The 24304-nt window shown below is 40.3% G+C and overlaps 2 protein-coding genes across 2 annotated transcripts in view; one reads left to right on the forward strand and one right to left on the reverse strand.

The window, feature by feature from the left end:
- Positions 1–14126, reverse strand: part of LOC106752110 (vanin-like protein 1) — a 45917-nt gene extending 31791 nt beyond the window's left edge. Inside the window, exon 1 of the mRNA XM_014633531.1 lies at positions 14042–14126. Within this exon, the coding sequence (XP_014489017.1) occupies positions 14042–14075 (34 nt within the window). The 5' untranslated portion in view covers positions 14076–14126. The remainder of the gene's footprint in view (positions 1–14041) is intronic.
- LOC106752111 (synaptotagmin-7) overlaps positions 1–24304 on the forward strand; it is a 157987-nt gene that overhangs the window by 20958 nt on the left and 112725 nt on the right. The gene's annotated exons all lie outside the window — the stretch shown is intronic.

Genomic DNA, 24304 nt, shown 5'->3' on the forward strand with positions numbered 1-24304 from the left:
CCCCAGTCTCTCTCTCTTTCTCTCTCTCTCTTTGTCTTCTCGTAAATATTATCTTTAATATCTCTGGTATTGTTGGTTACTTCCGATCGTAATGGTATTTGAAATAGCGCACGTGTCCCGCTTCTCTAGGTGCACTCAGACAGATGCACACACGGGGACAAATAATATATAATTTACCGAGCGCATTATGCTCTTTCCCGGGACATGTAAGAGCGACATTAGAAGATATAAATCCTAGGAGAGGTGAATCGCAAGGACAATTCCAGGTTCCTAGGATGATTTATCCCGCGGCGTCGCTTTATCTAGGATTTGTCTTTTGATGTCCGCAAAGTCTGTCCGTAAGGAAGCCTGTTCAAGAGAGGTGTGTGTACCATTGTCCCATTGTTACGAATAACCCGGGCTGCATTAAGGCTACTTGCATCGTGCTATGGATCTGTACTGTGTTACATTATGCCAGTTTGTATATATACACGGTAAATGGTCGATTTTCTCACGTGTCGCAGCCGCCCGTTTCAGAATTCTCTTCGAGATATGGTAATTGTATCGACTGCTTTTGTTACGACTCATACATTTTTCAGGCATTTGGACGCCACGAAGAAGATACACCGACATCCAAGAGAACGCCAGTCAAGAGTCGGCCAGTCAAACAATTGCACTTTGTCCTTTTCTTTCTTTCTCTCTCTCGCGCGCGCGCACGCGTGTAAATTAAAAGTTGACGTGAACGTCAGTCCTGGAGTTCGCAAGAAGCAGAGTATATTCCGTAACTCGTAGGATCTGCATTGAACGCGAATCGCATCTGGTTTCTGCTCGGAACCCTTCGATTCCATTCGGCGGGATGTATGAATTACTGCCGTTGTGCATTGGGTCATATAAAACTCGAGTGTATTGTTTCGAAACTTCTGCTTTCTCCCGGCGTGTCGCGAAACAAAAGTGCCCATGGAAGTATTGCGGAAACTATTTCGTACCCGAACGACAGTCCGAGGCACGAACGAAGTTCCGCTGTTAATCGAAACGAGAACAGAACTGGGATTTAGTACGCTAATTAACATAGTACGCTCTTTAGCGTTTCTTAATTATAACTGTATTCTGCCACGCTTTTTTAAAGTGCGATCAGTATATTGTCACTGAGAAGCACTCAATACTATGTTTTTTACTTTACTATGAAAAATCGGCAAACCTTAAGGTCGTCATCTAACTCTCCCTTTTTCCCCTACGTGCTACAAGACGAATAACAGCGATTTGCTATGAATTTATTACTAACCAAAATCTAAAGTATAAAGACAGAAGAGCTAAATGGAAGTGTTTTCACTAATAATTAGCAAACACCCACTGATTATCGGTGTGAAATTCTGTTTTACTATGATCCAATCAATAACAGTTTCACCGATTCGATTCGAGAGAGTACGTTGTCGCATTGAAATCCCCTTCGGTAGAAAGCGCGATTCCTCTAGTGTAATTTCGTTGGCGAGGGAAAATCGGGGAGGAACAACAATTTTCGCGTGCGCTCGATCGTGCTGCTTCTCACACAGTAGCAGCTGAACAGTGCTCGCGGATTACGAAAAGGCGATTTACATACGCGAAGATTCGCCGGCGAACTTGGGCGAACTCCTTGCGCGCGCGCATTTACCGCTGTTAATTACATGCTACCGAGTTCGGTTTCTATCGCGAGGTATTAGCCGTTGAATGTATAATATAGAAAGAGAGGGAGAGAGAAATGAAATAGGTTAAGAGCATGCGACAATAAGTTCATCATGGTCACCCGCTCTTACATTCATTATGCGCACGACAACAACGCGTGCTATAAAACACGGGACATAATGCGAACATAATCCTTCTATCGCATGCCGTATCTATATCTTCGTCGCGTCTGTAAACGATTCAGAGGAAAGTGGTATTTTATCGGTAAGAGGCTTAGAGGCACCCATTAAGAGCGCGCAGGTTACGCGATACTTACTTGAGACCGATAGATACATAAGCGCGGATTTTATTTACGTAAGTTCGCCATTCGAGTAGAACGTAGAAGCGTAACGGCGAAACAGATTTCATAATTGCTTCTCTAATTTCTACTTATTGGAAGGAGAAAGAGAGAGGGGGCGGACTATTTTCCGACAAAGATTTCCGCGGCCGGGGAACTATTCTATCTACTTCGGGCGAGCGTATTCCGCACACGCGGAGGATGAAAAAGATTCAGGTCGGGAGACGCGTTTCCATTCTGAGTTATAACGTATATATGTTTAGCGCGGAAAAGCGACGATGCGAAGTTTGTTGCGTAAGAAGCACCTCGTCGCACCTACAGACACGAGGAAGATCACGTGAGACGCAGCGACGCAATTTTTATTGCAAGTGCAAATCTCGAATAACGATAATAATCGCGATAACAACAACGAGGATGATGATTATATTTAAAATTTTACAACTCGGAATAAAGCGAGACATTATCGGATTCGTGGTTACGTAAGTTTCCTCTTCTCAGCGCGCGAGGACGTGCTCGCGAAGTTTGGCCGAACTTTGTTAAGCTGCCTGTGTAGGTCGTCGCTACAAGGTAGAACCCCTTGTAAAAGGGATGCGCGTGCGAGATTATACGAGCGGACTATTAATCAGTTATGTCGAGACCATTACTTTCGTGCAGATAAATCAGTTGTTGCGATCGTTATACATTCATTGTTCCGCGGCCGGGGATCGTTTTTACGACTGCTTGTAACGAGATCGCACCAGGAAACTGTGTCGTATTATTATAGCCGTTAGCTCGATTGCAAGTTTTTGATCTGCAGCTGTTTACCCGTCGTGTGTGCGCGTCGAGCGAGCCGCGCGAGATTAATGGAATAAAGTGCGCGGAATTCTTTCCGCAGGTAGCACAGAGGTAAATATAATCCGCCGCGAGGCAGCACGAGAATACTGCAGATTGCTTTCGTATTATTGCCATGTATCGTTATTATCGTTATTGTTTGGCATTGCCGTTATTAGAGGAAAAGCATCCAAGTTGACATGGATATAGTAAACCGACATACTCGTATTTCTCGGCTGTAAAATATTGAACTCTGTCAGACAGAACACGAACAGTGAACTTTGTTCATGTGTGTGTTGTATCCAATAGTTGAAGCTGAAGTTTGTGTTTGCATCCGATTATGTTATTAGCGTCGCCTGACTTTTCGTTGTTCTGAAATTTTTATTGAGCTATCTTCCTGTGAAAATTACAGTTACAAATCAGCAGGAAATAATTTATCTCACAGTGCCATTTTATGAGTTTTGAATTTTTTAAGTTACTTTGGATTTTGTGTCGATCTCTATCTTCTGTCAATGAACTACGCAAGATAAGTTAGGGTTAGATTGTTCTGTAGACTGACATACTTAACTTTACTGGCCTTGCATACCTGAACTTTGCTGTGAAATATTTCACAGAACATAGTTGAAGCTACCGGTGATTGATTTTCCCCTGTTTTTCTTGTTTATTCGTTTAAGATGGTCGGAGAGAAGAAGTTAGAAGTTCCCTTTTCACATAATAAAGAAGCAATACACGTTGTAAAATTTTTAAAGTTTTATAAAATATGTAAGATCAAAGATAATGTAATAAGAATAAAGATAATATAATAAGATAAGAACTTATAATAAACGTACAAAATAATATAATTTCAGTTTTTACTTTATATGTGTGTTTGTATGTGTTTGACAATTTTCTAAAGAGAGAGAAATATCAAGAGTATATCGGTTTTGGTACTTTTCCTCTATTATTATTCCACTATTATTATTAACGTCAGTTAATACAGTTATCAGGGGATTATTAAATTAGATATATCGAAGATCATCTTTATTATATTAGTTTCTGAAACTTACTTCTTAACGTGCCGTAATTGGACATCGTATCGATGTTGAAGTAGGCCGCTTAGCAAGTTGGAGGCTAAAGGATTATAAAATAATTGCTACCTATTACCCGCTGTATATGTAATGTACCTTTAACGTACAATCTATTTTTATTTCGTTCATGTCCCATGTGTGTGTGTGTGTATATATTTATAAGTGCACGTGTATGTGAAGGGGAATTTCTTGGTTAAAAACGCCGACATTTCCGTGCTTCCCCGAAGCAAACGTGAAATAGCACCTTATGACGAGTCATACAACGGTGCAAAGTGACGTTGGCACCGAGGAGCGCTTCTTTTCCTCGTTTCGTTCGAGCGGAAAGTTGACACACCGCTAGATGCGAGCGGACCTCTTTGATACGTTCTGACATTAATCATAACTGTAAAGTGACACCTTCGACGCGGAATCCTCGGGCTCCGTAGGAGAATACGTTTCCCCGTGAAAAGCGGTTTCTGATCCTACGTGTATAACTTTGCGCGCAATTTTTTCGCATACGGTCTCATCGCCAAGATCAGGGAGGGAAACAGTTTTTTGCTGATTCGACGAAACGTGAAAATCCTAACAAAATGTCTGGAAATCAACTCTTTGAAGAATACGCTACGAGGGTTCGCACCTTTTTCGCACGAAATTGTTCTTAGCTTTTACTGCTCGATTGAGAAAGCGTAAACTGGAAAGAGAGAAGAAAAGGCGAGGTGCGAGAAAGAGTGAAAGAAAGAGAAAGGGAGAAAAAGTGTGTTTATGTGTGTATGTGTGTGAACACTAGAAAAGGCGAAGACATAAATATCTCGTGACCCGACTCTTCGTGATCGATTGTTCGTAACAGCGTACGCCGTCTAAACGAGAGATAAAGGAATGTGCACCTATCTCTCTTTTTTCCATCGAAACGTTGTTATCAGTGGCCGGATATAATTAATTCGAAAATTCTGCGTTCGCTTTTGCGGCTTATCGATCGATACGCCGCGTAAGAATCGAGGGTTCGCTACCTTAATGGTGTGTATGTGCTATAAAGGAATGCGCGTCTTGCGCGCGCGGAGGGTTCGCTGCCTCTTTGTGTAACCTCACCTTCACGAAGCGCTATTTTCCCCGCACTGAAGTTCATGTGAACGTCGAATGATCATCGTTCGCACGTGGAGGCCGTCGAGTGAACGCAATTCTTTCTCTCTCTTCATTGTTTTCCCTTCCTCTTCGCACATACGTGTTTTCCATATGAGGGAATGTCTCCATCGATCCCGTCGCCCGGAGACAAATTCGCCCTGGGAAAATAAAGCGACCGAAGGTAACGAATTTGCGCGCGCGCGCTGCTTATTTGACGTACTCATTGCGTCGGCCGTTTATTTTTCGCCTCGGATGGATGAGTATCGGGTCGTGCAATTTTTTTCCTCCGGGAAAAATATTATAATACAAAAAATATATTATTCCATGAATAATATTATGTTCCGCAATAATGCAGGGAATGTTATTATTCTCATTCCGTGCTCATGTCGCGACGTTCTCGAAACGCGAAACGACGCAAAATATTACAGGAAATATCCCTCTTCTTTCTTTTTTTTTCGCTTTTCGATTCGGAAGCGGTTCCACGGCATAATTATTTGATCTCACGCTTGTGGGGGGGATCTCTCTGTGTTTTACGAAACATTTTATATCGTCGAGCGCGTGGCGAGATTGGGCCGTATTAATATTTCACGGTACCTAACTACGCGTCTAGCACGCTGTTGAAAAATTCGGAAAAAAAAACATCTGTCTCTACTTAACGGTTTCCGGCTGTGCAAAGCTCAGCCGTCAGCCAGTATCCTGTTCCGTCATGGTATAACTTCTCGCTATTGCATTATGCGCACTTATGTCGCAAGCGGGCGAACTTAGCCCCATCCAATTTCCACTATGTAAGTTGGCCCGCCGCGAGATTGCTCGTGAGGCGGTCGTCGGGGAAAACCATCCTTAAGTTATTCGACGACCTTCGGAGGCGCGCACGGGGGAGACGTCTGCCGGCGCGCTGTCACGTCGGCTCGGTCCGAAGGGAAATTCGTCAGCCAGTCGATCCGGGTTCTAATGATTGATGCCGCGCTGGTGCGTCAGGTAGAAACTGTTAAGTTGGCCGATTGCCCGCCGAGAGAAGTCCGCATATTACTCGCGAAGATGTTTCCGATTCGCGAATTGAAATCCGCTGAGATTGGCCATCGACTACTATCAATCGTCGCGCAGCATGCGTGTTTAGCCTGGAGGGCTTCTTCCGTCGCGCCACGAGTGCATGTCGCGAATCATTTAATCAAATTCAGCCGCGTATCGTCGCGCGGAATTTTTATTCGCATCAATCGAATATTCACTACGCCCCGCGAAGATTTATCGTCGCGGGACGAGCTCGCCACGTGTCGCGGCTACGTCGTTTGACCCGATTTCCGCGGATAGGTGAGAGACTGAAAAAAAGAGAGTGAGAGACAGGGAGAAAGCGACAGAAAGTTCGCGACTCATCTTCGCTCCTCGAAATTGCCGGCGAAATTCGTACGAACTGAGAATCTCCGACGGACGTTAATTGAAAGCTCAACGCCGGACTAGCTGATTGCGCGTCGATGCGAATTGTGCGGCCGGTGCCAGTTCGTGACTGGCGTTGTTCCTGCACACGTGTCTCCGTGTTTCGACGAAGTCGGCTTCCCGCTCGTGCCCTCTCAATAAAAATTATTGCTTTTGATTATTGAGAACAGAAAAAAAAACTTATGATTATTACATAGACAGCGAGATCCCGCTATAACTCCCTTTTAATACACGCAGGACGATGGCACATGGGAGTTGTCGAATGAATGGTCGAGTTAACTGAGGAACGATATTTGAATTCGAAGGCCGATCGATTCGAAGCCAAGCTGATACGACAAGTATTAATATCAAAAAAAAAGAAGAAAAAAATGGAAAAAGAGAACGGAGGAAAAATCTGTGCCTCATATTGAAAGGAGCGAAATGTAAATCGCGTAGCGCATGTGTTCGACATCGCATCGGTACTTGAAGCTAACGTTGATTCATTCGTCGGGAGAGTTAGATATTATCGATCGCCGCTATTGCGGCGACAGTACGCCGGACAATTTTAACAAACTCGTTGACGAACTTCGCGCGTTGGCTGCGCCGGGGAAAGATAGTGGTTAACTGGATAGCGACAAACTAGTTTCTCGAGGGAATTCTTTCGAGCGTAAATTAAGAGACTCGTTGTAAGTTACACGTATATAATGAATCCACTGAAAGCTAAGGATAAATTAGTTGCAACAAAACACGTTTCTATGAGAGTACTCGCGAGCTCGAGTGAAATATTAAGAAAATCTTCTCGTCTAGAGGAATGAAAAATTCGATTTTTCTTTTTCTTACATTTTCTGAACGTTTTTATATGTCTAGAATCAATGTATGAAAGAATTTTGTAAAATTCTAAATATTCTCAGAGAGACGGCTGACTTCCTTCTCATTTCTTAAAAATGAAGTCGAATAAAACAACCACTTTTGAATCATATAGACCAGAAAGTCTCCTTAAAACGACTTAAATGAAACGACATTTTTACAAAGAGAAATTTTTGACAGTTTACGAGGTCTGTTCAAAAAGTATCGCAAATTTTGAATTTCCTCGGGTTACGTATATTCGATTTTCGATTTTTTTATGGCGTTATGTTGGTACTCATGTCCCTCACTTATGCCGACATGTTCGGCCATTTTGAATATTCAGTTTATCTTTGACAGCTGTTTTGCTTGGACGTGTTTTGGCTCGTCTTCGATTTTTGCCTATTCCAAAAAATGGATCAAAGAATCTAACAAAATTAAGTGCGCGGACGCATTCCGAATGTTGACTGTGGCATATGGTGAAGCTACCTTGGACCGAAGCAACGTTTATCGGTGGTACAAAATGTTCTCAGAGGGCCGAGAAGATGTGAACGACGAAGAGCGTGCCGGACGCCCGAGCACGTCAACAACAGACGAAAACATTGATGAAGTGAAGAAAATAGTATTGGCCAATCGTCGAATCACCGTTAGAGAAGTTGCTGAGGACCTAAACATATCGATTGGCTCGTGCCATTCGATTTTTACTAATGATTTGGGCATGAGACGGGTCGCCGCGAAACGGCGATGCTCACACATCGTTGCTTGTGCGCGAATTTTTAGCCAAAAACAACACACTAATGATGCCGCAGCCACCGTATTCCCCAGACCTGGCCCCCTGTGACTTTTTCTTGCTCCCGAAACTGAAGAGGCACATGAAAGGACGACGCTACGCTACGATTGAGGAGATAAAGACGGCATCGAAGGAAGAGCTGAACAAGATCACAAAAAATGATTTTTTGAAGTGCTTCGAGGATTAGAAAAAACGTTGGCACAAGTGTATAATATCTGATGAGGATTACTTTGAAGGAGACAAAATAGATATTCATGAATAAATAAATAATTTTTGAAAAAACACAAAATTCGCAATACTTTTTGAACAGACCTCGTATGTGAATATTATAATAAAGTAACATCGCAGATACGTCTTCGTTGTCTATTCTCCAAGGAAATGGGAAATATTTTCAGATCATTTTCAATCGCCCGTTAAATGTAAATATTATTTCCGCGACATACCTGCGTACTTTGATCAATCCTGATGAAATTTTCATCGGCGTTAAACAAAATTAATAATTAAAGGAAAATACTGGAATATTGCTTTGATCGTCGGAAAATAATTATAGCTAGTTGCAGCGAAGGGCCGTTTTAATCCCCCTATATTGTTATTGCAACGCAAAATTGGAAATGTGTTGAATCTTTATTTTCCATTTATTTTTCTCATTTCCTCAGGAAGATGGAAATATATAATTTTATACGAACATTGCGATTATCTCGCAGGTTCAGCGATCTGTTCGCAAACAAGCAGTAAGTTCTGAAAATCGCTGGATTGTCCTATTTTACGTACATCACCACATTCGTTTCTCACTATTCATATTGACGTAAGTCAGCGGCCATCGCGTCGTCAGCGAGAAGGCTAAATGTTATTATCACGGACAACGAAGGAGCATCCCTCGAGCCGGTAGCACAAAACGCCGGCTACAAGGGAGCAGGTCGAAACGATCCTTGTAAGAGCAATCAAATTACTAGTTCTCAAAGTACAAGAACGTCGAACGACGTTTGGCGTCGAACTCCGCACTCGTTATAATCTCGTTCTGTGTCGCTCCTTCATCTTCGTATTTTCATGCAGCTTGGCGATTCGACCGCTTTTGTTTCCGGGATCTAACAAGCGATACTGCGCTCGCGACTATGACAAAGTAGTTTCTGTGCCGGTTATTTCTAATATTAACGTGCGCCATCGATTTCCTACGTCAAAAACGCCGCTCGTTAATCACCGACTGAACGACTACGTCAATTCAGTTAATGGATTCAGATTATCGTTCGCACGGACCGTTCACGGGTTGTACGGAGAACACTTATTTCGTGCGTAATTTGGCAATTCTTCGTTCGCTCGCTCTAATTGCGCATGGCACAAATAACGATAATGGAAGTCACGAAACTTGAATTTTGTGTACTCTACAGCCCTCGATTTTCCAAGAAATACGGCAATATAAATAGCATTTCGCTGAAAGCGGCTCATTATAATTACGAAAAACTTTACTTCTCCGTTCAATTTCTCAGCGGACAGACTCCTATCTTTAAAACTACCACATTTCGAGGCTCCGATGTGAGTGATGAAATTCTGAAGAAGTATTTAATTTTTCGCAATATCAACTATAAAATTGCGAACTGCCGATTGCTTGATGAAGACATTTGCATTTCTCTGTCTGAAAACATACGAATAGATTAAACATCAACGAGATTCCACGCTTATACGTTGTAAAAGTAAATACCGAGCAACGTCTCGAGGAAACCCGTCTCGTCGGACTTGCATTTTACTGGGTCCGTAACGTGCTCAGTGTTAATTACGTATCCAAGAGGCGCTGTGAATAAACAGACGAGATGCATATTTCGCGAAAATATTGAATATTGATTCCGATTTGTAAAACAAATCAGCAAAAATAACGCAGATCGCGGCACATGTGTATTTTTCACAGGTCAGCTTTTACCGAAATTATTGATCGAATCATTTACATATTTCAAGACGATAAATTAGAATTTTTTACGTAAGACCGTTATTGACACATTCACCGGCATCGTAGATATTTATGAGCTGCTTATTCGAAAAGTGGCAGTTTTCGAAGATTTATAGTCAATCGGTGTGATTGTGACACTGAGACGAGCCCGATCGTCGAAGTGTTTCCTGTGACGAATCTGTATTAACAATACTTATTATGATTCTACGATGAATATCGAGTAAATTATAATCGATCTTTAACGAATTTATAATCGCTATTACTTGTATCATTCGATAATGTTGCAATGTCACGACCTCCCGATTCATCCTATGAATTTCAATGGCGTCCTATGAATTTCAAATGCAGACTGATGCAATATATTGTCCACAGCAACATTTTGGAATATTGACTTACATTAGTTGCAAACTAGACACTTGGTATAGCTAGATCGTTCGCTTATAGCGCGCTAGATCGTTAACTGGACTCTATCGCGTGTCCGAATATTTTACGTGCAAAATTTGCATAAATTACGGCGCACGAAGTACCGAGGAATTCTGCCCGACATTTTGCTCCTTTTCAAATCATTGTTCTGAGGTTAATTTTCGCTGAAAATGTTAACTTTATTACGAAATTACGTTTTTCAAAATTCTCCCGCATTTCGAGAATTAAAAGATATACCACTCACGTTAATCTCTATAGAGAAGTTTATTTTATTATTGTAATATTTCTTTCTACCCCTCTCTTTTTAAAAAAGGTTATAACAATAATAAAACTATTACCCAAAGTAATTCATTAGAATAATTATGAGAGATTACGGAATGTAATCTCTCGATGCCAGTGTTATATATAAACATCACTCTTTAGCAGTTTTCATTATGCATACAAAGCACCTCATTTTTAGCCGGACCTTTTTAGGCAACTCGCCGTATAAGCAGAGTATAAACGGAGAAGTTAGCGATTTGCTGCATTATGCAGAAGTTCGCGGGCCACGTGCGGTCTAACCTGGTAATAGTCCTGGCGAACGCTGCGTGATGCGATAAGAGGACGTCGTGATTTCCGGTCGAAAGTCCGACGATAATAGCGGAGCACCGTCGCAAATAAAATTGCTTTCAGGTTATCGCGCTGAAACGGTGGAAGATGATTTGCCTATGAAGCATCTGATCGGCCGCGATTTATTGACGCGTTCGTCCTTCCCGCGGCGTTCACTTTCGAAATTACGCATTATTCAAGCGGTCGACGGGACGACATGTAAAATTTACCGGACACGGATGGGCCTATAAAATATTCTTCCTGTTCGGGCGCTACTCGACATAAACTTTTTTCCCTTTGGGTCAAGGCTCTTCGCTACCCTCTCGCCATCATTTTGTATGGATCAATTAAACCCGTATAAAGCGAATTGTTAAATGGGACGATAATATAGGCAAGGATAGTGAAAAGTGTGATAAGGGTAGTTCATTTCGCGTATAAAATTATTCGGTTGCGAGAGAAATATTAAATAGACAATAAAGGAAACGGGAACTAGTTGGCAAAATTCATTATTTCTTTTGTTTTTTAACAGGTTATTAGAATCGAGCAAGTAAGGATTTTACAATCATCATCTTTGACATGTTTGAACTATCTGCTTGCTCGATTCTGTTAGAAAATCGCAGAAATAATTAATTTATCAACTTAACCCTTTAATTAACTAGCCTCGGTCTCCTCTACATGAAAAGAAAGAAAAGAAGAGAGAATATGTGCAGAAACGAAGAGACGTCGAGGATAGACAAGAATTGTCCCGATCATTTTATTGAAATTCTGAATAAATGAGATAATTCAAATGAATGGAACATTAGGGTATAAGAAACTAATTTTAAAAAGTACCACCACGACCGCTGGAATCAGCGATAATTAAATATTATCGTGCACGAAATTTCGACGAGAAAATCCCAACGGGCAGCGAACATCGTAATAAAAAAAATAATCCGTTGCCCGAAGGCTTAGATCGCGTCGTTTCGCCAAGTAGGGATCTGAGCTTGGACTATCGTTTCTATTCTAACGGCTTCTCTCGTTATTTCTTGTAAGATACGCAGGCACCCTGTCTAGCATAGATCGGCATCAGCGAAGCTTAACGACACGATTTTTTCTCACGGGTAAGCCTCCGCGGCTTACATCCCCTGTGCGCGAGCACCAATCAGTGTTTCGGCTCCGCGGAACATGACAAATCACCATTAAGAAGGATAAGTCACAACGGATTCGGGAATCTACGCGAAGTGAACAATGCGCTAGAAATCGGCAATATTTTCGTTAGATCGCCAGCCATAGATGGATTTTCCCTTTAGAGTTATAGAGGGCAGGTTCAAAGATATAGAGAAACGTGTAGATTTTTCATCTGGTCCACGAAATCCGAGGAATCGAAAGGTGAAGAAATCAAGGTTTTTCAAGTTGCGGATCAACGGGAAGAATTATACGGGTACCTCGACAAATGTAAGGCGTTATACTATAGAACCTTGAGAAACTAAAACCGAAAGAATATTTGTGTGTAATTTTTCACTCTTCCTTTGTCTCACGGTAGAAAGAATTGTAGGTGCATTGAGTTTCAATAAATCTTTAACGCTTATTCGACCAAATGATCATTAATCTCTTTAATCGTTCACATCGTGTCTGAATATGTGAATACTTTATGACTGTTGAATTCGACTAATCTGTCATTTTAACACGGCCTGACATATTGTATTATATCATGTTATATCATATTATATCATATTCTGACATGACGGAAACAATTAAAAAGACTAATGAATTTTAGTTTAATAAACGTTAAGGTTTCACGAAAGCCTTTAGTGTACCTGTTTTATGAAGCTGCTGCTTTCCCTTCCTCCGACTGCATTAATTAAGCCGATTATGCGTTTATCCATAAAGTCGAACTCATTTTCGAGCTTCATTAAACAAAAGACACTAGAGTTTACGTACTTGTACGTACACAAGCAATCATTTATTGCTATAATTACATTAAATCGGGAGATAATGCGAAAATCCATACAGAGTGTTTATGCAAAATAATAAATAGGTTGTGGCTACTAGTATATTTATTGCGTGATATATTATGCGGTGTGAGCACTACATAAATAATTTGCTTTATTTTGGCGCTGACGCCTTCGGAAGCTCACTAATTAATTTCGCGATCAATATGTGTGAATATTCAAAACAAAGTAAGGATTTTCGCCTTATATTGCTAGCGATATATTCTCGAATGATATATCACAGATTTACGCGAAATTTTCATCAAAAATTGTTATCCCTCGCTTTTTTTACTTATCAGAAATATTTAGATAATTTATTAGCAACAGTCGTGTTCGTACGAAGTCATTTTCATTTCTTTATTTCATTCATATCTCTCTATATTTATTCATTCATTATCTTTATAATATCAAAGTGTTACAATAAAATTTGTTCAAATACGATACATAAAAAAGATAACGCGGTCTCTGTTATACGTTTTGATACATCTCTGATAGAAAGTTCTGCGTTACAGAGTATTTGAATTTTTAACATTTACCCGACGCTACAAGCGCGAGCGCTATTAATCTCTGAATCTTTTTTTAAATAACCACAAGTTATCAAAACACAGAATCCCTCTGCGCAGTGATATTTAGCGAAACTAATATTTATTTAAAAATATTAAAATTTATGAAAAATATATAATATCTGGTGAGAGAAAGGTTATTTTAATAGTTTTAATTTTAATACGAGAGATTAGAGAGAGATTTGTTCCGATTACACGGCAGAAAATTGTATTTTTAAACGCGAAGCGTAAAATAATCACGTTATTAATGTTTTATGATACCAGGATATTCCAAAACCATCGCGTAACGATTTAAGAGCGCATTCCGAAACTTGTAAGGTCAGCACAATTTCTAAGTTACAAGCAAATAAAATCGGCTAATATCGACTTGAATTAAGCGTCGCGGAATATCTCGTTGCAATATTTACTTTAAATTCAGTTTATGAATTATCCTAATCAGGTGGTCTTAAATAATGACAGTCTCTACTCGCTCTGACTTTTTGTCACCGAAGATCAATGCGATTTACATTTGTGTACATGCACTACGTGATATGACACTTTGCAAACACTCAAATTGTACGCTTACCACAGCGCACTAGTATCCAGCGGCGTCCAGTCATCCGGATCCACTGATGAAACCGTCGCTATAAACTGGCTGCGTAGCTCTGCATCTGAAACTACACTCCCGGAAACCGCACCCAACATGTAGCTGCAAGCTCTGACATATCTGAAACTAAATGTATACTTCTTGATCATTTATATATTATTAGGTATCATCGATACCGAGAAAACCGATCCTCGAAATTGTAAATTTCTTTTTTAAACAGATAAAAATGAAAAGTGATATTCACTCTTAAGGTTCTGGGATATTGCTATTAATTGAAAGAATCTCAGTACGATGATGACGTATGCGAGATAACCGGTCACGTTTTCATCGGACGTTCTGATCAAATTCGAAAAATCGAAAATCACACGTGACGTGTCCCGATCCGTCTGCTCTACCGTCAAGGTCTGTTATGATCGCTCGTTCGTCACGTACCTACGTGTATCATCCTTCCCGAGGTCGCGTGACCTTCAATTGGCGAGAGACGCGCTTGAGAAAGCTGTTACGTGATTTCATCGTATATTTATAACGTTCTCCGTATATTTCGTAATATTAATATTAACATATTACTTTATAACATTGCAAAAATGGTATGTAAATATATCGATAGCGTGATTATCTTACGCTTCGCGTTTTACCAAAACAATGATATAATAACAATTTAAACAGTTCTTAGTGTGATTTGATAATAACAAATCTTTAAGCTTTTAATTTTCGATTTCGCAGAATCGCGTGCGCGCGGAAAGTGATTCATATTTCATAAAATATATTTTCGTGTATATTTTGCGTTAACCTTTCGACTTCCAAGCGCCAATGACAATAATATCAACTGGGACGGTGAGATGTTAAGAGCGCGTGTATGCACACCTGAAAGAGGAGGGGGAACATTGACCGGCGAGCAACGACGCGATAAGAGTGCAGGTCAGTGAATCATCATTGACCGTGCTGGCGTGTCGGTGAGTCCCAGATCATTTTTGTTATCATTATATTTGACCATAGCGTGTGTGGCCAGGTCAAGCATTGTCTTTACTTCGATGGTAGTTAGGCCGAATATTGTGTTACGATTTTTTTTACCAATCTCGTCCATCGGTGTCGTGCGTTTTCCCTTCGGCATTGCCTTATCGAAGAAAACCAAGTGAGAATCCATACAGGAAATCCATATGGAATCCTATAATTGTCCCTGGAGATTCGCACCAAAAACCCAACTTTTAGATAACAATCCATGTGAATTCCTATGTGGATTTTTAACATTCTATATGTATTCCCGTGGGTTTTCTCAGATTTCCGTGGGAATCCACGTGGAAATTTTCAACAGAGTGCATAAGCACGGTGGTTTCTTTGGGCCTGCACGGAGAAAGATATTAGCTGCAATGACTAAATTAGTTGTTATACGTAGACACCTAAAATTTTATACCGTCATAAATGACATTTACGAAAAAGAGTTGACTGCTGCAGCAATTAAAATTGCTTGCGCTGCTAGTTTTATTGCTGTTATAGTATCCATATGTAACAACTAATTTAGTTATCGAAGCTAACGTTTTTTTTCCGTGTGCCAGACCGAACCCGCTGCGTGATTTCCCTCGGGATCCAGCGGTTTCTGGACGGGTCTGAACTAGTAGCTGGAGAAGACATCTCGTGTGTTTTTTTTCTTAGTGTCCATTGTACCTCTTAATGCTAGATTTACATGACCGTGAATTTTCGTTTGGGACATATTGTACGCTTTCCCAAAATATATAATATAATATTAAATTACGTTCTTATACATTTATTTCACCACCTAAATAATAAATAGTAATCTTAAACGAAATTGAGGCAGAAATGCACACAAAATATTATAAACACGAAAATAAAAAGCGTCAACTTTCGTTGCAAATATCTCAGTTCTTAAATGATCTATCTTTTTTCTAATAGCAGTTAGATAATATTTCAATCTATATGTAGTGCAAGTTTCATCAAATTTTTGTCAAACTTATTTCATTTTACAATCTTTTTAAAGTGGTCGCACCTGTTTTTCTGTGTCACGCATTTTTCCGAGTGTTTCCATTACGTGTCGAGCTGGTGGGCGATCCGTATATCACAGAGCATGTATATCAGTGCGTTAATTATCTTTCCCCACGTGTAATTAAAATTATTTTGTCGTTCTCTCTTTCTCTTTCTTTCATTTTTCTCGTCAGTATCATGTTTGTTAAAACACGTATCTTTGATCAAATTATATCTACGCGAATGCCTGTCAGTGCCTTGACGGAGTAGCCGGAAGCGAAGTGCTATATCGGAAAGCCAGGATGGAGAACAGGATGTCGAGACGTGGGCAGCGATACGTCATATATTTCCAGATTTGACAAATCATTTATTATTATAGATTTCCAATTTTTTCGCGATACTCGAGTTGAAATTTAAGCCGACATTTATAGTCTGTAATCTTTCGATTTATAAATATAATTTCATGAATTTTTTATTATTGGCCAACCTGTATGTTTGCTTATTTCATGTAACAATGAATATTGATTCCATAGCCGATTAACGGTCCACAATTACGAGCCTATAATTAATTATGCTTTAAATAAAAAATCGTTAATAATATACAATTATGAATGCCGGCTTTACAGAATCTAGTGTAAATCTCGCAACTGCTGGCTTGTGTGAGTTTAATAATGCTCCTCGGGCCGCAACTCCCACTTTAAATCTGCCAAAGCTTTATTTCCAATTCTGTTTACCCTTTGTTACTGTACTGAATTCGAATTTAATTCTCAATTGTTATATAGCATTATTAGACATTTAACTGTTAGCCTTATAGCTTCTTCCTTTTCATCTCGTTTGATCTTCAAATTCTATGGAAATAAAGTGATATATCCGCGAATAAAAAAAAAATAATATCCAAGGCCAATAAAGAACAATAACAAAGAGATTACGAGAGAAGAGAATTTCTTGCTTTGTTTCTCTATTAATTTCATTATTTATCCATATTAATTGATATTTGCTTATCGTACGTGATGAATGTGCAAATAAGTAAATTACATTATTATACATTGCTTGTTACAATTAGAAACCAATATAAAATAGCGCATCGTATATCGAGTTCGTTTTAATATTAATTAATTCTGAATAAGTCCTCCTTTAATTCAATTACGACGGAGATCGCAGTAAATAATTATTTGCAGCATCAAAGTAAGATAATAGTGTGTATAGTGTTATATGAGAGGAATTCTCATTAAGCCTTCAAATTCAGCGGAATTTCCAGGGTTAATGCGAAACGAAAATTTCGATTGGGGAAACAGATCCGGCCTAATTCATAATAAGAGGCGCGCGGAACACTCATCGGACGTGAACCGAAAAGTAGGATCAAACGAGATACTAACACACACGGGGGATTTTCCATCGGTTTACGCGGCTCAAAGGAGAGCTCGTCTCCTTCAGATCCCACGCTCGGGATCCGTATCCTTTATCGGGCAGAGAAAACATCTCGCCGTTACGGACACTTTAAAATTACCGCGATATAAAGTACAGTTGAGCGATCTCTTTTTCTTTCTCTCTCTCTCTCTCTCTCTCTTACTCCTGGTGTGAAGCTTAAGCTCCCTTCATTAAAATCTCAGCACTTCCGATTGGTCGTTCTTTCCCAGGACTGTGTACATTTATTCTCGGGATGATAGAGCTGTGCTTGACCCAATTTTGGCTCTTTTCGCTTGAGCGGTTCGTCAATTATGAATACCGTTTCTCTAGGTAGTCCCGTCCTCTTCTCCGCGTTCCTACGCGCGTCGCGCTTGAAATTTCAGCCAACGTTGCTCTTCAGCCAACGCCCTGTGATCGTTATTTACTGTACGGGTAACGTTCAACATGAGAGTGGCTTTCAGATATGCGGTGGACTAATTAAAAGAGAAGCGGTTAGATTTATGGCCGTACGTTCGATCGATCTTTTCGCGTTTCTTTGCCGCCGCCTGCGGTCGCTGCGCCACAAATCATACGATATCTGCTATTAGTTCCCGTTATATGTAATTACAAAAAAATAACTCTCGAATGAAAATGAATAATCTAGGATTTATCCGATCGAAATGATTTCGCGAGGAAAGATTCTTGGCTGGGTAATCATTTATTTTCGCACACTGCGAGAACTCGCCGGACCGATACCATCTTTTGCTGACTGTTTTCCTATCGAACTGTTTCCGGATCAGAGAGCGGTGATAAATTTTTCAACCATTAGACAGATATCATCTTTCCGTTTTCCATCTCTCTCTTTCTCACTTTCTACTTTCCCGCCGAAGAATTCGGCGATTTTCTATTGCGAAGAATTCCACGTTTTCCACATCCGGTTTCTGAGCGGGCACTCGGTTATTAGTTACGTCACTCGCATCATCGATGTGAAATATACGTCGCCGTTTCTAAAAATACATTTTCTTCGAGGGAATTACTTTCTCCCGCCGACAAAAGCAATCGGACCTTCCACAATAAATCCCCGAGTATTTTCTGGCGCATCAAGCGCCAGTATTTTTATTTCGGAATAAGATAGGCTTCGTCAGTTTTCCCAATATGCTAGGTTTATGAGACTTGTGGCTGTTTGTGGTATTTGCCGCATGACGTATGTATCCCGACACGCGTAACGATCGTAAAGCCTCAGAATTCGGAAAATGGGATACGTTTGATCAGAACGGTGATATCGAATTTCTCTGTGTATTATCCATTACAATCGTCTATCTACATATGTATACGTCGTTCTTGGCGAGATGCACAATGCGCAGAACGTGTCGTCCTTTAACTGCACACCCGCTTTAAACGATGTTAGCTGCGCCGTAAATGTGCACGATTTTCGGCACGCCAGGTCATCGTCGGATGGCACTGTACAGCGAGAACGATTAATTTATACAACGTGAGTAACAACGAGGTCGCGTCGTTATTTTGCGCGTTTACGTTTTCTACGTAAAAACCACGCGCTGTATGCACTATAAAGGAAATGTTGCAATATGTTGGGCAGGGGGTGCTTGTTTATACCTGCAGATGTTCATATTTAATATCGCATGAGGTGAAAATTATCGGAGCGAAATAGAGTCGGCTGAGATCGGGTGTTCCGCTTGACAAGCAACCTGAACTATTTAAGCTCCACATTAATGATATTTCCCACTATCTTATTTTAGGCATTAGTATCGTAACGTGAAATCCGTATTTCAGTACAAAGTTGGTACCTCGCCAGTCTCTCTGGTACTGGCCGAATGTATACGATTCCCACATCGGGTGCTTTTTATTATTACCGGCGAGTTAACGGCGAGTTGGTTTGACGGACTTCATTCTGGAATTGATGAAGGAACACGTTTATCTCTGCCCCGCGAACGAACTTCGGAAGTAATAAATATTCAGCGCGGAACGAGCTTGCCGATAATGCGCACGACGAGATCTTTCCGCGTTGCATCCGGCGAGAGAAGCGATACGCCCATCCATCAGTTCCCGGCGGAACGGCGAAGTACGAGATTCCTGACTTTTTAGTGACGTGTCAATCTCCGTCCGCGTAATAGACGAGGGTAAACGCCGTCGGCTGCGTGACAGATAATCTTAATAGCGCCGTGCTTCCCGCCCAAACGGTGTTTTTCGTTTTGCCCCGTGGATTTTCGTCGAGCGAAGGGACGCGTTTCCAGGATGAGTGTGTGCCGAGAATTATTTTCTTTTTTAGAAAACGGTCGATGTAAATGGAGAATATGTCTCTTGCGAGACGCATGAATTGATCGATTTAATGACACGTAAATGGCGAAGGAAGCACGGAAGATTGTAACGAGACGAACACTCAAGAAGTAGACCGCATTATGGCGGCATTTTTCAACGTGCGACGAATATGTTTTCGTTTCGTTGGCTTGGAAGAAGATTCCGAGACCTGGCTGGCAGACATTTCGTTGCAACTTCAGACCCGTCGGGGAAAAATAATAGCGCGAATTCTTCCCGGTGCGATTTATGAAAAGCGATTTATTTTAAGAAGGAAGTAAGTTCTACGGGCAATTAAGAAAATTCCACCGGTTGCCAATCGCAACTGCGCGCGGGGTAACTGCAATAATTTCGCTCAAGTAGCAGAAAATTCGGATTGGAAGTTCCAAGCGAACTTTTAATTCGAATACGCTCGTGCATCTTATTCCCTCCTCTGAAGAGAACGTAATTGATTGTCCGTCATAAAAAGTAGGTGTATTTCTCGTACAGCCAACTGTAATTTAAGAAGTTGTGTGAATATTGATTACTGAGTTGATTCTTTCTATTACGTCCTAGAAGAGGATGTACGCAACAAACATCGCTTACTCGCGCACTCGCGCGTCCTAAACTGGTAGGTCTGCAAATCAGATCAAGGTTCGGAAAAGCCTATTTACTCCGATCACAGAACGTACGTTAGGTGGTCCTTTATTTAGGTCAAAGAACTTAATCTCTTTACCTGGGATAGGACCAAATGAGAATGTTGAAAGAGGAATTCAGATTTAAGTAATTGAAAATAAATGAATAAATAATTTTAACAACTTGGTTAAATTTAGGGCATTTTGAATCAAACAGTTTATTAATTATACTAATAACATAATTTGGTTCTCAAATGGATTAATAATAGTGGTAAATTGATGAGAAAAGTCATTGTAAAAGATACAATATTTAAAAGATGAAAGGGTTAGCTAAAGTTAAACAATGAGATATATGGATTAACATTAAACAAACTTTTATAAATCAGCATTATTGGAATAATGCAAATAAAAGATGAAGATTAAAGTAAAAAAAGGTAATTTGTGTAATTTAATTTAATACAATCGGATTTAACGTAACAAGAATGTTTAACGTATCGGTATAGCGAGAAAACATCATTACATAATACAAGGAAGATAATAATTACGCAGTGTATATGTGTGTTTTAAGGAGGGAAGTGGGATTGGAGATTGGATTGAAACGATTAAAAGTCATGTTTAAATATGAAATAGAGACTTACGATTTAGGTGAATCGATTGTAGTGTATAGTACATAGAACATGGGTTCGTTGATACTCAGCAGAAGAAGAAGAAGAAGAAAAATGACTGACTGACTGACTGACACTGACTGACTGACTCTGAGTGGCTGACACTGAGTGGCTGTGGAGTGGCCAGAGAATAAGGGTTTTATAGGGAAGATTTTGGGGGTGACGGATGACGAGCGCCAATGACAGGAGTTTTCGTGGAGACTGGAAACGGATATGGAAGATTAGGAAACGGATAAGATCATGGACGCGTTGAGAAACTCATGACGCATTTGGTAGCGTATAATTACATCCTTTTTATGATAGCGCTTACTCAAATCCGTCTATTTCCTAATCATAAAAAAGGAATTTATTGCTCCTGGGGTACCCAGGATGTAACAAAACTATGCGTCTTACGTGAAGGCGGATCAGATGACAGATACGTTGGGAAACCCACGGCGCGTCATACGGCGAGCCATCGTAATTTTATCCCTTTCACGATGACGCTTGCCCGACGTCCGTCTGCCTCCCAATTATATATATATAAAAAATAGGAATCCGTACTTCCCGAGGTACCCAGGACGTAATATTTCTTACACCGTCATATTTCCCGCGTTGTTGCCACGTAAATTAAAGTCTCGGAATCTGCCGTGAAGATATCGGTAAATAAAAGACTACAAATTGACGAGTTTATTATTTTTATGGTCTCGCGATGAAATAAATAGAACGTATTATTATTACGCGAATTATTTCCGAAATTAAATGCATATCGATATTTGACTGATGGATTGACATCGCGGTGTATTTTGTTCTGGTTCCCGTCCCGTCGTTCCCGTCGGGCTCAGAAACCTGAGAAATTAATGAATGCAAGGAAGATTGGAAATTCGTACTCGCGAAGCCCAGAAGATCTGAAATTCGAAGTGGCCGCTCACTCAATTTTCGAAACGTCACTTCTCCTCCCTCTCTCGTCGCATTTGCGACGTGACAAAATGCACCGCGTACGTATAATGCATAAATCTGCAGACGACGTATTCACCGTTTCGGAGAAAATTTATTGTAAATGCCCGCAGCGTGTAGCATTAAATAGACTTAATTTTCTCGGATGACATACAAAATCCGCGCAACCATGCCACTGTAATTTTTACTCCTTGCCATCTGTATGCGCCGGAAAGTCACGACTGCGCTGGTGCGAGAGGATACATCATAGGTCGATAATTTCGTCGGCGTAAAGCGAGTTATCTCTCGGTTCACGTTATCGTGATCAATTTCGCATACGGTTTCACAATTATTGCGTCCCATTATTGAGAATTATGCGGTTCTCTAATCGCGCGACGTTAATGCAAAGAAAAACTCCGGAATTATCGTCGGTAAACTCCCGTAGCCGTAGATGAGTTGAAAGGATACGCTTCCTTTCCGCTTTGCAAGATGGCAGTATGTGCCTACGTTGCATAGAAATAATTCTATACCTATACCTATACCGGAAGAGAAACGAAATCGATACCTCCATTTTCCTTGGCCTCTTCGGTCATGAAGATTTTTGAATTTCGAAATATTTTAAAAATAACATACATCATGTAATGTTAAAAACACCGAGAAACTAATATTTTAAAGACTAAAGTGAATGTAATTTACGGGTTTAAGCAATGTTTAGAACTTGTAATGTCCACAGATTTGAAGACTTTTGTAATTTAAAAAACTGGAGAAACGTTTTGTGGCGTCTCTCTTTCCAAAGTATGAATTGAAGTCTTCGATTTTTCAAGAAAATTTTGACACAAAATACATGAGAGATGCGACAAATTTCCTAACTAGCGTACAATGTCATATTCAACGTAAAATAACGTGGAAAAGCACTTTGACATATTTTGTTGTTGAGGTCACGTGTAATGTAATAAAGTCCCTATGGATCGTAGTCGCGAGGTATTGAAATGGTGAATGATTTGTTTATTATGTATGATGTATAATAGGCTGTATATTGAATCGATCTGTTAAAACTGATTTCGTCATTTTTCACTACTTTTTTGTTGAATTGAATTCCAAATCGCAATAAAGCGATCATTTCGAATGGGTATTCTGAAATATTTTGTGACACGACAATTTAATCTCTTTCACCGGAAAAAGATAAACGAGAGAAAAAGAGAAAGAGAAAAAAAAGAGAAGAAAGATTTCGTGCATAACGCTGAAACGATCGCAGCAATAATTTCAAGTGTTGCGTATTTTTTTTATATCAGGAACAAAACTCGTATTTTAAACAACTTTTAATTAATGCGATGGAGATTGCAGGAGATCGAGTTCCTCATTGGAAATCAATTGTCTCCCCTTCTTTATTTCTTCGTTTCTCTCTTTCTCTTTCCATCTTTCTTCTAGCTTGAGTCGTCGTGCATAAGACGGAAAACTATTTTTCCAAGTTCCAGGCGCGAACTCCCGATCTACTGTCGAATTATCTTTCCCATCAAGCTAATAACCGGGATTTCTTTTTACTTCTCAAAGTAGCAGTGTAGAATTTGAGGCAAAATTTATTCACTCCTAACCTCCTCGTGCTCGCGTTACCTTCCCAGAAGTAGTTTTCAAATCGCTTTTTTATAATAATAATTTACCGAATATCTCCTCGCTCAGCATTCTCGCCGAGAAGTTTACTGTAGACTCGCGGAAGGATTTATTTCTGAATTATAACCGAATGGGTGCGAAATATTTCTTGTTTATCCAATCTATGCGTGAAATCACTGTCGCGCATTGGGTTATTGATGGGCCGTTCAGTTACAGCCAACAGCATTCGAACATTTACACCATTGTTCAGTGAAATCAGGGGGCATCATCTGTCATTGAATGCGTGTCACGCGTAGACAAGTTCAAATTTGACCGATCGCCCGCGTATCGCAACATCGATATCGCGCGGTGTGAAAGTTCAATTCGGCCGAATAGCACGTGCGATAACCGCTTTTTTCCCCGCCCATTGCAAATTACGATTCGTAATTTTCATCTGCATTACAGCGACCTCTCTGCTCCGAGAAATTTTGTCCGGTCATCGTTGCGAATTTAATCCCGCCGCTAAATTGTCCGCCGTTTCGCTTTTCTCGCGGCGAGTCTCAGGTACGCTCATTTTTGCCGCGCGTTAACTCGCACGCCGGCTGCTCACTCGGCGATTGAAATTGAGCACGCAGTGAAATTTAATCGAGTCAGATTATCGATTCGCCATGAAAAGTTATCGGTTTTATCGCGTTCGTGATGCGTGTGACTTCTCCCATGATGATATTATGGAAGTGTACGTACAATCGAGTATCGAGATCAATTTCGCGATATCAAGTGCGCGATTC

Source organism: Dinoponera quadriceps, unplaced genomic scaffold, assembly GCF_001313825.1.
Source record: "Dinoponera quadriceps isolate SergipeBrazil2010 unplaced genomic scaffold, ASM131382v1 scaffold365, whole genome shotgun sequence".
NCBI lineage: Eukaryota > Metazoa > Arthropoda > Insecta > Hymenoptera > Formicidae > Dinoponera > Dinoponera quadriceps.